At 56.1% G+C, this 13,857-nt stretch overlaps 1 protein-coding gene across 2 annotated transcripts in view; it reads right to left on the bottom strand.

The window, feature by feature from the left end:
• RARB (retinoic acid receptor beta) overlaps nt 1-13,857 on the bottom strand; it is a 572,080-nt gene that overhangs the window by 14,360 nt on the left and 543,863 nt on the right. For both annotated transcript variants that reach the window (XM_043893860.1, XM_043893861.1), the window contains 2 exons: nt 13,504-13,664; nt 6,573-6,749 (listed from right to left, as the gene is read on the bottom strand). In XM_043893860.1, coding sequence (XP_043749795.1) covers nt 6,573-6,749; nt 13,504-13,664 — 338 coding nt within the window. The remainder of the gene's footprint in view (nt 1-6,572; nt 6,750-13,503; nt 13,665-13,857) is intronic.

A 13,857-nucleotide genomic window follows, 5' to 3' on the forward strand; every position in this document is an offset into this window, starting at 1 on the left:
TCCTTCCAGTGAATATTTGGACTGATTTCCATTTGATCCATTTCAGCCAGTCTATGTCTTTTGGTTGGAGCATTTAGTTTACAAGACCCACTTCAAATATAGGAAAATGTATTCCATGCAAATAGAAATCAAAAGAAAGCTGAAAGAGCAATACTCATATCAGACAAACAGACTTTCTTTTTGCAAATTTATCTATTTGGCTGCTTCAGGTGTTAGTTGAAGCAGCCGGTTCAGTAGTTGTGGCCGGCAGGCTCAGCTGCTCTGCAGCAATGTGGGATCTTAGTTCCCCAACCAGGGATCGAACCCATGTCCCCCACATTGCAAGGCGGATTCTTAACCACTGGACTGCCAGGGAAATCCAACAAATAGACTTTAAAGTATAAACTTATAAGAGACAAAAAGAGACACTACATCATGATCACAAGGATCAACAAAATAATATAACTGCAAATATATATCCACCACGGGAGCACATCAATATATAACGCAAATACTAAGAGCCATAAAAGGGAAAACCAACAGTAACACAGTAATACTGGGGACTTTAACACCTCAGTTTCATCAATGGACAGATCATCTAACACCAAAATCAATAACAAAACACAGGTTTTAAATGACACTATTCATAGAGCATTTAATCCAGAATCAGCAAATACACATTCTTTTCAAGTGTACAAGGAACATTCTCCAGAACAGATCACATGCTGGGTCACAAAGCAAATCTATGCAAATTCAAGAAAACTGAAAGCATATCAAGCATCTTCTCTGACCACAACTCTATGAGATCAGAAATCAACTACAAGGAAAAAACTGTAAAAAACAAAAACCTGGAGGCTAAGCAACATGTTACTAAACAACGGACTGCTAAAGAAATCAAAGAAGAAACCAACAAATTTCTAGAGATGAGTGAAAATGAAAACATCACAACCCAAAAAACCTAGGGGATGCAACAGAAACAGTTCTAAGAGGGAAGTTTATAGCAATACAAACCTACCTCAAGAAACAAACAAAATAAGACCCCTCAAACAACCTAATCTTATACCTAGAACAGTTAGAGAAAGAACAACAACAAAAACCCAAGGCTAGAAAAACATCATAGAGCAAAGCAGAAAAAATAGAAATGAACAAAAAAAAACAGCAAAGGTCAATGAAGCCAAAAGCCATTTCTTTGAGACAAAGAACCATAAGAGATCATCACAAGCAGCTACACACTGATAAAATTGACAACCCAGAGGAAACCGACAAACTCCAAGAAGAAAGGAAGACAGAAGGAAGCAGGAAGGAACAGAAAATACGAACAGACCAACCAATCAGACGCCCTGAAACTGAAACTGTGATTTAAAAACTTCCGACAAACAAGTCTTGGACCAGATGGCTTCACAGGCAAATTCTATCAAATGTTAAGAGGAAAGTTAACCCCTCCCCTTCTGAAACTTAAAGTTTCAGAGAAGAGAACACTGCCCAACTCACTCTACAAGGCTACCATCACCTTGATACCAAAGCCAGGTATGGTATCACAGAAAAGGAAAATTACAGGCTGATACTCCTGGTGAACACAAGATACAAAAATCCTCGACAAAATGCCAGCAAACCGAATCCAACAATACTTTTAAAGGATCATATGCCATGGCAAGTGGGATTTATCATAGAGATGTAAGGATTTTTCAGTATCTGCAAATCAATGTGATCACATTAACAGCCTGAAGAATAAAAACCATATGATCATCTCAATAGATGCAGAGAAAGCTTTTGACAAAATGCAACCCCATTTATGATCAAAAACTCTACAGAAAATGGACACAGAATTTTCTTCAACATAATAAAGACCATATACAACAAACGCATAACTATCATCATACTCAATGGTGAAGAGCTGAAAGCCCCTCCACTACGATTGAGAACAAGAGAAGGAGGTCTACTCTTGCCACTTCTATTCAGCATTTATGGAAGGTCTAGCCATGGCAATCAGAGAAGAAAAATAAAAGGAATCCACACTGGAAAAGAAGCTAACCTGTGTCACTGTTCGCAGATGACGTGACACTATAAATAAAAAATCCTACGGTGGCTACCAGAAACCTAGTGCTCATCAATACATGCAGTGAGGTGTGTGTACAAAAGAGATACACAGAAATCTCTTGCATATTTACACACTAATAATGAAAGATCAGAAAGAGAAATTAGGGAAACAATCCCATTTAGCACTGCAACAAAAATAATAAAATACTTAGGAATAAACCTAGTATCTAAAGAGGCCAAAGACCCATATCCTGAAAAGTGTAAGATGCTGATAAACAAAACTGATGATGATACATGGATAGAAAGACATACCACATGCCTGGATTGGAAGAATCAAAATTGTCAAAATGAAACATACTATTCAAGGTAATCCACAGATTCAATACAATCCCTATTAAATTACTAATAGTATTTTTTCACAGAACTAGGATAAAAAAAAAATCCCTAACAATCTGTACAGAAACACACAAAACCCAGAAGCCAAAGCAATGTTGAACAAGAAGAATGGGGCAGGAAGAATCAGGCCCGTCTTCAGACCACACGACAGAGCTACAGTCATCAAAAGCAGCATCTTCTGGCACAAGACAGAAATAAAGATCAATGGAACAGAATACAAAGCCCAGAAATAAACCATGCCCCATCATCAATCCATCATGAAAGGAGACACAGTGTTGGAAAAAGAGTCTCTTCAACAAATGGTGCAGAGAAACCTGAACAGTTACATGCAAAAAAAAAGAAAGAAATCAGATCATTCCTTAACACCATACACAAAAATTAGTTCAAAATGGATTAGAGCCCTAAATCTGAGACTGGACACTTGAATCTCCTAGAGGAAAACACAGACAGAGCACTCTCTGATATAAAAATTGCAACAGTATCTTTTTTGGATCCATCTCCCAGAATAATGGAAATAAAAATGAAAACAAACAAATAGCACCTACTCAAAAGCTTCTGCACAGCAAAGGAAACAATCACCAAAATGAAAAGACAACCCACAGACTGGGAGAAAATGTTTGCAAATGATGTGACTGACAAGGGAATAATCTCCCAAATTTAGCAACAGTTCAGGATGGTTAACAGCATCAAAACAAACAACCCACTCAACAAAGGGGCAGAAGACCTAAACATTTATCCAAAGAAGAAGCACAGATGGCAAACAGGCACACGGAAAGATGTTTGACATTGCTATTAGAAAAATTCAAATTAAAACTACAATGAGATATTAGTATCACCTCACACCAGCCGGAATGGCTCTCATCAAAAAAATCCACAAACAATAAATGCTGGGGAGGGTGCAGAGAGAAGGGAACCCTCCTCCACTGTTGGTGGGAATGTAAACTGGTGCACCCACTCCGGAGAACAGTGTGGAGGTTCTTTAAGAAACTAAAAACAGACCTGCCATATGATCTAGCAACCCCATTCCTAAGCGTATATCCAGAGAAAACCAAAACTCGAAAAGATACATGCACCCTTATGTTCAAGGCAGCATTGTAACAGCCAAGACGTGGAAGCAACCTGTGTCTGCTGATGGATGGATAAGGATGTGGTATGTGTTTACAATGGGATACTGTTCAGCCACTTTAAAAAAATGAAACAATGCCATTTGCAGGAACATGGATGGACCTACAGATGGTCACACTGAGTTAAATGAGTCAGAGGAAGAAAAATGCCACAGGGTCTCAGTTAAAAGTCCAATCTGAACAATGATGCAAAAGAACTTATTTACAGAACAGGACCAGACTCACAGACTGTGGGGGGAAAGCCTTAGTTTCCATGGGGGAAAGCAGAAGAGAGCGATGGATGAGGAGTCTGGGTGAACATGTGCATACTACTATGTATAATCAACAAGGATCTACTGTGGAGCAGGGAACTCCGCTCAGGGTTCTGCAATAACACACACTGGGAAGAGTGTGAGGAAAGAGCACAGACGCATGAACACGTGTATAAGCGAATCACTGCACCGTACACCTCAAACAAACAACACTGCAAGTCAACTGCTGTCGCTCAGCCGCGTCTCTGCGGCCCCTGGACGGCAGACCCCAGGCTCCTCTCCTGGCGCGGCTCAGACTCACGTCCATTCAGTCGGTGATGCCATCCAACCATCTATGCTCCATGATAAAATATTTTTTAAAATCTAACTATGTTTTAGTTAACCCAAGAGATCCAACATACTGTGTTAACAAGTTATCAACTGAAAGAATCATAAAGGAAATACTTCATGTTACTAAGCGCTAAGTCTGAAACCAAGCTTCCCCTACAATCGCAGCTCTCAGACCGCGGCCTCCATGCCGTCCTGGGAGCACAGCTCGAGACAGCGGCGTGGCCCCTGTGCACACACACAGACACGGTGGGCTTACAGACGACGGTGCTGCTGAGGAGGGCCTGAAGGCTAAAGGGAAGGAGCGCACGAAGTGCGGGGGCTGAGCCAGGGTTTCCAGCAAGGACGGCCTCCGTTCTCCCAACAGCCTCACCGCGGAGGAGTCACTGAGGACGCGAGTAAGAGCATCGCCTGGAGACGGGGCTGCCGTCCAGCGGGTGCAGTCAGCGACGGGGCCACAACAGCACAGAGCGCTGCTCCTCGTCTCCCCAGGCCCGCGGGCGGAGGCCTTTCTTACAGGGACCCGGGGACGGACAGGGAGCCGCTCCCCTCGGGAGCCCGTCTCCACCGAGTCCCGGGCAGGTCCCCTGGACGCTCCTCCCTGGACGGTCCCCCGAGCCCCAAAGGGCGCTGGGCGTCACAGGGGTGTCCCCGCCGCGGGGAGACGGCGGGGGCACGGGGGCCTCGGACCGTCCGCCCACCCCAGCGCGACCTCCGCGGCCCGACCGGCGGGAGACACGTGCGCCGTGCTGGTGGCCGGGGCAGCACCGGGGCAGCCCGGGAGCTCCCAGGATCCCCTTTCCAGGGACCGAGCGCTGCCCGCCCCGGGGGTGTCCGTCTGTCCTTCCGCCCGCAGCGCTCCCGGCTTCCGCAGGGCCTCCTCTCAACAGTCAGCCGGCCGCGCCCTTACTCGAGAGACGCCCTCTGACGCGGCGGTTTTCAGGATCTGGGTCTTTGCCACAAGTCTTGGACAGGAGCTGTGCCAAGGGCCTCATGAGTATCCCCGTCTGCCTGCCTCCTCCACCCCTGCTAGAGCTTACCCCCGCCTACCGCACCCCAACACCAGGCCGCACCCGAGAAGCCAGCAGAGCGCGATGGAAAACGGCCTGGGTTGGGCCCAGAGCTTGTAGCCGCCTGCAGGCCTCGGCCCGCTCCCTCGTGGCCGCTGGCCGAGCCCCCCGGGTTGTTCCACCCTCTGCCCAGGACCGGGTGACCTCATGCCTGCCCTACATGTGGGTAAACTGAGGTCAGGAGAGGTCACGGAAAGCAGCTCCCGTCCCTCCTGACTCCACGGAGAAGGGCTGACGCGTGGGTCCCAGGAGGGAGTGGCTGGGCTCTGAGTCAGCGCCAGGTGCCCCCCGCTCCCCTCCGCCCCGTCCCGGGGGCTCCCCTCATGCCCTCCTGCCCCGAGGGCGGCGGGTGCAGGGATCACAATTGTCACCCGGCACCCAGACAGAAGGGAGACCCGGGAGCCCGAAGCCTGGAGGTGCCAGGCCCACGGGCGGCGTGGGGTCAGGACCCCAGTCCCGGGGCCGCCTGGCTGCAGCTCAGCCTTGCTTCGAGGAGGGGCCCCACGTGACCCAGGGGCCCGCGGGGCTCTGTCCTTGGGACCACATCTGAACGCCCCCCGCTCGCGCCCGGGAGCCTCAGACCTGCACTGCCACGAGGAGCGCCCCGCCCACCACACCCAGAAGACAGCCGGTCCCTGCGGCGCTCTGCATCAGGCAAGCTGAGCTTTACCAACTACAGGCGTGGGCACAAGACAGGCAGCCCGGCTCAGACGTTTCATTGTCCTGAACGTTTCTAGGCTCATCCAAGACCCTCTGATTTCATGAGACGGTATGACACACTCAGGATCCCTGGCACCTGCAGGTTTCAGACTAACTGTTCTCACTCCTGAGATCCAACTTCCCTAGGAAGACACACACACACGCGTGTACCGCACGACTGACGGGTCCGAGTCCTCCCTCCTCCTCAGGAGAAGGAGAGTGTGTCTAATTACAGTAACTGGATTTGCTTGGCAGAACTGTTTATACCCGGAGCTAGGAGGGTGTAACACAAAGAATAATCGATGATTTTAAACACCTCGAAAGCTCACGTCACTCTCCCTGCGTCCAACTTCCTCCAGAGATCCTGCACCCCCCACACCAGGTGGGACACACCCCTGCCACCTCCACAGCTTCCCTGCCCGAGGGCACCAGCCTGGCCAGCGCTGGGCAGAGGACGGGCATGACGGGCCCTCACGCCTCCAGGGCCCAGAAGCCACGGTGTGGGGCTGCGGGCTGCTTCCCAGGCCACCCAGAGGGGCCCCCACCCCAGGGGGAGTAGGTGGTGCTGCCCGGCTCCGGGGGGCGCCCCTGGCCATCAGGCAGCGGACCCAGAGCCCCGGGTGTGTCCCCAGAGGCACCCTGGCCCCTCCTCCCCACCCACCCCAACAGCGGGCGTGGAGCCCACCTACCAGGATGTCGAGGCAGGCGGCCTTCAGCAGGGTGATCTGGTCTGCGATGGTCAGGCCGGTGAAACCTGGCAGGCGTTTGGCAAACTCTACGATCTTAATAATGCACTTGGTGGCCAGTTCACTGAATTTGTCCCAGAGGCCCAGGTCCAACCGGACTCGATGGTCAGCGCTGGAATTCTACAGGGAGAGAAAATGTGGTCAGGGCTAGTTGTGGGAAGCCCAGTGGAAGGCAGGGGACCGAACACCGCTCCTACTGAACCTGCGGACAATTCCGTCTTCACCAGGGAGCCTTGGGGCTCGGCAGGGGGTGGGGGGGGCATGCATTGTTGGTAGTTGACATTTTAGCTTAGATTCATCTTTTTTAAATGATCAGAATCTTATCCTCCAGACCAGTGGATAACCGAGTAGTGGAGAAGCTCTCTTTAGCAATTACTCCTGCCAACGAATGAAGGGATGGGAGGCGGCGTCATCGCTTTGTAACCTGATGAACCAATGGCTCCACTCGACCCGGGAAAGCCAGGATGGCCACAGGCAGAGGGCCCTTCCTGGGGACACCGAGATGCCATATCCAGTCTCGCCAGACCACACCAGGGTTTTATAGTTCAGTCCAAGTTGATCTGCGTTTGGCTTCTATCACCCGCAACAGGAAGATGTCTAACTGATGTCGAGTTACGGGTTAAGATGGACTAGGGTTGAGAGTTTCACATTCCGCTCGTAGAGAGGTGTCAGGACCCAGGGAAGGGGTCCCACCCCAAGGCCCCCAAAACCTCCTGCCTGGACCTTCCTCATTCCACCCTGGCCTCCTCACAGTGAGTTCTTTAACCAAAGGCATGTGGGCATCGTTTTAAAGCCTAAGTCACAGCGAGTTACGGTGCTGCTAACATGTCCCATCTCACTGAGGTTAGAAGGCCAAGTCCTCCCCGTGGCCTGCAAGGCCATCCAGCTGACTTGCCTCCCCCAGATCCCTTCCGTCCCTGGGCAGACGCACAGCGGGGCCGGCCTCAGGCTCTCTGCAGGGCCGCCCCTCCTGCTGGCCTGCCCTGCCCCTGGGTGAACCCCTCGCCCCCAAGTCTGGCACGCCTGGGCTCCCCCAGCCGCTCCGTGACAACCCCTGCAGGGGCCGCCTGTGCTCCAGGCCTGTGCTCCCAGCCCTCGCCCCGACACACCACCCTGTCCCCAGGGGCCACGCCCTCAGCAGGGGCGCTCAGACTTCTGCTGAGTACATCGCTGAGTGAGGAGCTTCCCAAAGCCGACGCAAGGATGAGGCTGGCCAGGGAATGGGGGACCTGGCAGGCAGGGAGAGACAAGGTCGAGGCTGGGGCTTGGGCCCGGACACCCTGGGACACAGCTGAGCCCAGAGCGCTGGAGGCTCGGCTCACCGAGTCTGTACACGGAGCTCTGCTTGTGAAGGTGGTTGGAGCTGCAAGGGAGCCCTGCGTGAGGGCCGCTCGGAGCTCCGACGCAGGCAGAGGCTGCGGTCCCGCTCACCGTCCCAGCCGTCCCCGCGGATCTGGCGCACACGGGCAGCGGGAGGCCTCCGCGACCTTCCGGCGGCGCGCCCGGCGCTCTGTCTGGCCGTGGGGAGGTGACACGGGGGTGCGCGTGAGCAGGCGAGGCCCCTCACGACAGAGGGTCCGTCCCCGCCGCGCCAGCTCGGGGCGGAGCGCAGACCTCCTCGGCCTCGCAGGAGGGACGCGGCCAGGCGCCGGCAAAGAGCGCAGAGCCATCCTAACGGCACGCGAGTCTCACTCACCACGACGCAGACCGAAGCGACGAGGCGGCTGACAAAACACAACCACCAGGTGTGTCCCTACTGGGGTGCTGGGCCCACAGCCTGAGGTCTGAACCCGGCCGTCAGTGCGAGCTCGGCCAGCTCGGGCACTGATGGAGGCGGCTGGGGGGCACCGGGGAGGGAGGGTGGGGGGACGGGCTCAGAGAAGCAGAGCCCCCCGCCCCCCAGGGCAGGACCCAGCCCGCCCCGCGAGGGCCGAATGCGCCCCCCAGGCCTCTGGAGCAGCCGCCCAGCCCAGCCCCACCCGACACGCAGGGAAACGGCCACTGCGGTCGCGCAAGGCGCCCCCTCCCCGCCGCCCGGCTCTCCGCTGCTCTGACTGGAGTTACTTCCAGAACAAGGCCCGGCCGCGGAGGTGGGGTCGCGGGGACGTCACGCCCGTCTGCAGAAACTCTGAAAGGGAACACGGAGCTGAGGGTCCCGGGGGCAGCGAGGGCCTCAGGGAGCCCAGCGTCTCAGCCCCGAGAAGCCAAGGCCCTCTTGAGTTTCATCTGAAGCATGTTCCCGGCATCCACGGTCACGTTTCCAGCAGAGATGCTGCCTCCGGACTGGCCCCTCCTCGGGGCTTCCCAAGAGCCAGGCCCCTTCTCAGCGCTGGACACGCACTCCGTCCAACTCCCAGGACCGCTCACCTGGCGGGTGGATCACCGCCCTCCTGCAGACCTAAGGCCCAGCGAAGTGAGCTGCAGTCTGCCCGGCCCGCCCCTCGGGGCACCACAGAGCCTGGACTTTGTCTCCGGAAGCCTGTCTCCTGGTTGGAAACCCCGGAGACTGGAAGATGCCAGGCCTGGCCATGGCAAGGGCGTGACACGCTGCACCTCCCTGTGGCCCAGAGACTCAGCGAAGAAGCAGTTGGGCACGTCCGTCCACAGGAGGACGGGGTACAGAGATCCCAACACACACACAGCGTGGTCCTCAGACCTGGGCGCTTCCGACAGGCCTGCCACTCCGGGGGCGGGGGAGGTTCCCCCAAGACGTCTGGCGAGAAGCAAGGGAGATGGGGCAGGATCTCCCTGAAGGCGAGGTTTCAGGGGTGCTCCTGGACCCCCCTTCTAAGATGCCTGGGCCAGGACAGGAGCTTGCAGGCGCCCTTCTGGCCGGCCGGGTGGTCTCAGCAATCAGGGGCCCTGCTGGAGGGCAGGGCGTGGGCCTGGGGCACCAGCTGCAGGAAGGAGTGAGACCACTGCTCCTCCCAGGGATCCGGGGTGCTCTGCAATCCACGCGCGCTCCTTTCCAAGTGGACTAAGGGCTCCTCGTGGCCCCACAGTGCCACTCCCCACACCCCCGAGCCCCAGGAGGGCAGCCTGCATGCCCAGGCTGGGCCCGCACCTCCAGGAGATCACCTCTGTCCCGCCCCGTGGAGCCAGGCCCGGGTGAGGCCGCACAGGTCCAGGGGGGGAGCCCTGCCCACCTCGCCTGTGTGTTGGAAAGGCGGGTCCGTGTCCCTCTTTAACCTCCTTGGCAGCCCCACGAGGCAGCCCCCGCCCCAAGTCCCGAAACACAGATGAGTGGCAGGGCTCCAAGGTCACGGAGCTCCCAAGCAGCCCGGGCAAGGCTTGAACCTGGGCCTCAGAGGCCCTCAGACCTGGACGCCACGGCGGTGCTCAGTAAGGAAGCAGAGCCAACGTCCCGGCGCTGGGCTGCTTCCTCTTTGGAGGGTGGGTCATCCACCGCCTGCGCCCACAAGGACTCCTTCCTTGCCTTGTTTTTGGGGGAGGCGTCAGAGGTCTCCCCAAGGAACCCAGCACTGAGCCTGCAGCTGAGCGCCTGCCCAGGCCTGGGCGTGGAGGGTGGGGGCCAGGCTCCTGCCCTCCCCTCCCACAGCCTCCTGGGCCCTGACTAGGGTCCCAAAGTGAAAGTCGCTCAGTCGTGTCCGACTCTTTGCGACCCCATGGACTACACAGTCCATGGGATTCTCCAGGCCAGAATACTGGAGTGGGGAGCCTTTCCCTTCTCCAGGGGATCTTCCCAACCCAGGGATCGAACCCAGGTCTCCCACATTGCAGGCGGATTCTTCACCAGCTGAGCCACAGGGATGCCCGACTAGGGTCCCAAATCAACCCTAATTAGGGAAGAGAAGGAGCCACTCTTTCGAGGATCTGGAGATGGGCAGCTAGCTGCCTTTTTAACTCCTCTCCACCTACTTCTGCCACAGGCGTCTGATGAGGGTGCCAGCCTGGCAAAGGTGCATGAAGTTCCCTCGCAGTGGGAGCCGTGGCCTGTAGGAAACCTTTTTATAAAAAGAGCTCATCCCAGAACCAAGAGCCTTCAAAGAATGTATCATGCCTGCTGTTACTTATTTACTTCTGAATTTTACTTATTTACTTTCAGAAAGGACTGGAAGTTGCTTACAATAAAAAAAAAAAACAGCTAGACCCCGAGCTCTGGAGCAGCTTCTGCAAGGAGTCAGGAGATGGGACTTAACAGCCACACTCCCCACTAGATCCAAAGAGGCACGGAAAGGGGTGCTGGAGGCTCTTGGGGAGCCCCTGTCTGGGGCTGAGAGCAGACCCTGAGACTAGGAATTGAACACAAGCTGCTCCTTTGAGCAGAAATTCTGGGAAGCATAGGGGAGGCGAGGGCAGTGGGAGGGGGTTCCACCTTGTCGGGGAGCTGGTCATTCTCTGCCATCGGGTGGGGGTTGCTCCCAGGAGTGTCCATTACCCCCAGCCCCCCGTGTGTACCACACTCACCCTGCAGCTGCACAAAGCCTTGAGGCGGGCGGTGGGCCTGCTGCGTGAGCCCCCCGGCCTGGAAGCAGGTGGATCAGACCTCAGGTCCAAAGAGAATCCCAAAGAAGAGGCTCCCCAGGAGGAGGGAGGTGGGGAAGGGCCCAGAGAGGCCCACCCGAGTCCTGGTGTGCCAACCACAGACGGGACCGTCCTGAGGCGAGGTCTGGTCCCAGGCCACGTGCTCTAGAAAGGCAAGTGCCATCCGTACTTGTGTTTGCCTTGACCTCCAGACCAGAGTGCCGCCACTTTATCTGATGACCAGGTGAGTCAGGGTCTGCAAGACGGACGAGGCCACCCTAAGACATCCCTGCCAGCAGAAGAGGGCTGGGGCCCCGACCGGACAACAAGTGACCCCTCAACTGTCTCTCACTGCTTGGCCTGGCTCAGAAGCTTCCACCTCCAGGAAGCTCTCCCTGCCGTGACTGTTCTCTTTTACTCTGTCTTCTGGAGTGAAAGGTCTAATTTATTCCTGGTTAACAGCCCCTCCTCCCACAGAGATGCCCAGGGGCTCTTGCCTCCATCCTGCCTCACACCGCCCACCCTCCTGAGGTGCAGGGCACCGTCTGGGGTTAAAAGAGCTGCCTTGGAGTCAGACTGCCCGTGTCGAAGGCCACTTGGTATCTATGGGACGCGGGGAAAGTGACTTACTCCTCTGAGACATGGGGGCCTTGTGCCGGCCTCAAGGAGGCCTTGGAAGGAACCAAAGAAATCACAAGGTGAGAGACTCGATGTGGCCCTCGGCACGAACTAAATGCTCAGTGAGCATCGGCTGTAGTAACGATGACAGTAACCGTAACGAAGATCCCTCATCACAAACTAGACTTCTCTCCACTGCTTACAGACTGAAACCCAAAACCGAGGCAGAGAGAAGTCAAGTAACGAGCACACAGTCCCACCGCTGCTTGGTGGTTAAGCAGGATTTAAACCACATACACCTGGCGCCTGGTTCCTGATTCAGAGCATCACCCAGGTCTCTGGCTCTGCTTCCCCTCCCGGGCTGACCTCAAAGCTCCCAACGTTGCCCATCCCGCATGTGCCCTGGGTCGGACCCCGAGCTCAAGGGGGACTGGCATACTAGGTCAGTAGCCAGGCCAGGTCAGCACCTTCACAGATGGGCCAGCATCTCTTCTCCCTGACACCAGGGCATGGGGTGCCGGGCCCAGAATGTCATCCTGGGTCTTGCTACTCGAAGTGCATTTGTGGCCTTTGCTACTCAAGAGTGTGGTGTGCAGACCAGCGGCACCTGAGAGCCACACCCGCTGAATTAGAACCTGCACTTTAAGGGCTGGTGCTCTGTAAGCTGGCCAAGGGGGAAGCAGGCTCTCGGTTCCCCGTCGTCAGCAGGTCCGCCAGGGGACCTGTGTCCAAGTCCAGGGCCAGCTCTTCCGAAGCTGGTGCCACTGACCACACAGCCTGCAGGCGACTCACTCACTCTTTTTCTGGCATCATCATCGCCTCTTATCTCTATGACCTTTCATGCAGTTCTTTTTCCAGCACATCAGTCATCGAATCAGCAAAACTGCAACATTTGGAATTTTTACAAAAGAACCTGCATCTTAGGTGGGCAGCGTGAACTTAAGAACCCAGACCAACATTCGAGTTACACTCACTCATTCTTGAGAGCCTATCACCTGCTACTCACTAGAAACACATTTACACGTCAGTGAACACGACACGCACAAACATCAGTTTGAAAAATCCAAACACCTGACGCCATTCCCCCCCCCCCCCCCCCCCGGCACATCCAGAGCAGCCAACACAGGCCTCCTGCCCCATCTCCCCGCCTCCCCCTTCTCTTCATTTCTGACCCAGCGAGCCAATGCCCGGGAAGGAGGGGGTAGCGGAGGGCCTCGTGGGGCGGCCCCCCTATGCTTTCCCAGGGCCCCTTCACCCTTGTCCTTCGGAGGCCTCGCTCCCCCCCCTCCCTCCCCGGGCGGGCTCTCCCAGATGGAAAGCCCTGCGCTCCCAGCGGCCGTCTGTCGAGACCACTGAGACCGCCGAGACTGCAGAAACCTGCCTAGTACCCCCTCGACCCCTCCGCCCAGGAAAAAGTCCCTGGGAACACGGGCCTCGTCTCCGTTACCCGGTCCCGGAGCCGCGCACGGGTCCCACCTGTGCGTTGTGACTGTGAGGGAGGAAGCGCCCACTCGACGCAACCGCAGCTGAAACCCCCAGACTGGACGGTGGTGAAGAGCCCCCTTACCGAGCTGGGTCCTTCCCGCCCAGGGTCGGCGGGCGGGCGGGTGCACGTGCCTCCGCGTCGGTGCTAGTGCACCTGCACGGCAGGGCGAGGGCGCATGCGTGCATGAGCATATGCAGGAGTCTGTGCGTGCGTGCGTGCGTGCGTGCGTGCGTCTGTGCGTGCGTGCGTGCGTGCGTGCGGCGCGGCGTGGGCGGGGCCTCTCACCGTGGTATACTTGCCCAGCTGGCAGAGCGAGGGGAAGGTTTCCTGGTGAGCCTTGCGGATCTTCTCAGTGAGGTCGTCCAGCTCGGCCGTCATCTCGTAGCTCTCCGGGCACTCCTGCTTCGAAGGCTCCTTCTTCTTCTTGTTCCTGTCATTCCTGACCGCTGCGGACGAGAGAGCAGACAGACAGAGCAGGGTCACCAGAGGCCGGGCTGTGCCGCCGCGTGCTGCCCGGCGCGGGGCCGGGGAAGGCGGTCGGCACAGCACAGCGTCCCCGGTAAACGAGCGGCGGCCGGCGGAGAGTGGCCCGCCGGTTCCTGAGGAGAGCTCAGCTCACCCACAGGGCCGACGGCCTGT

The sequence above is a fragment of the Cervus elaphus genome, chromosome 32, assembly GCF_910594005.1.
Source record: "Cervus elaphus chromosome 32, mCerEla1.1, whole genome shotgun sequence".
Taxonomy (NCBI): Eukaryota; Metazoa; Chordata; class Mammalia; order Artiodactyla; family Cervidae; genus Cervus; species Cervus elaphus.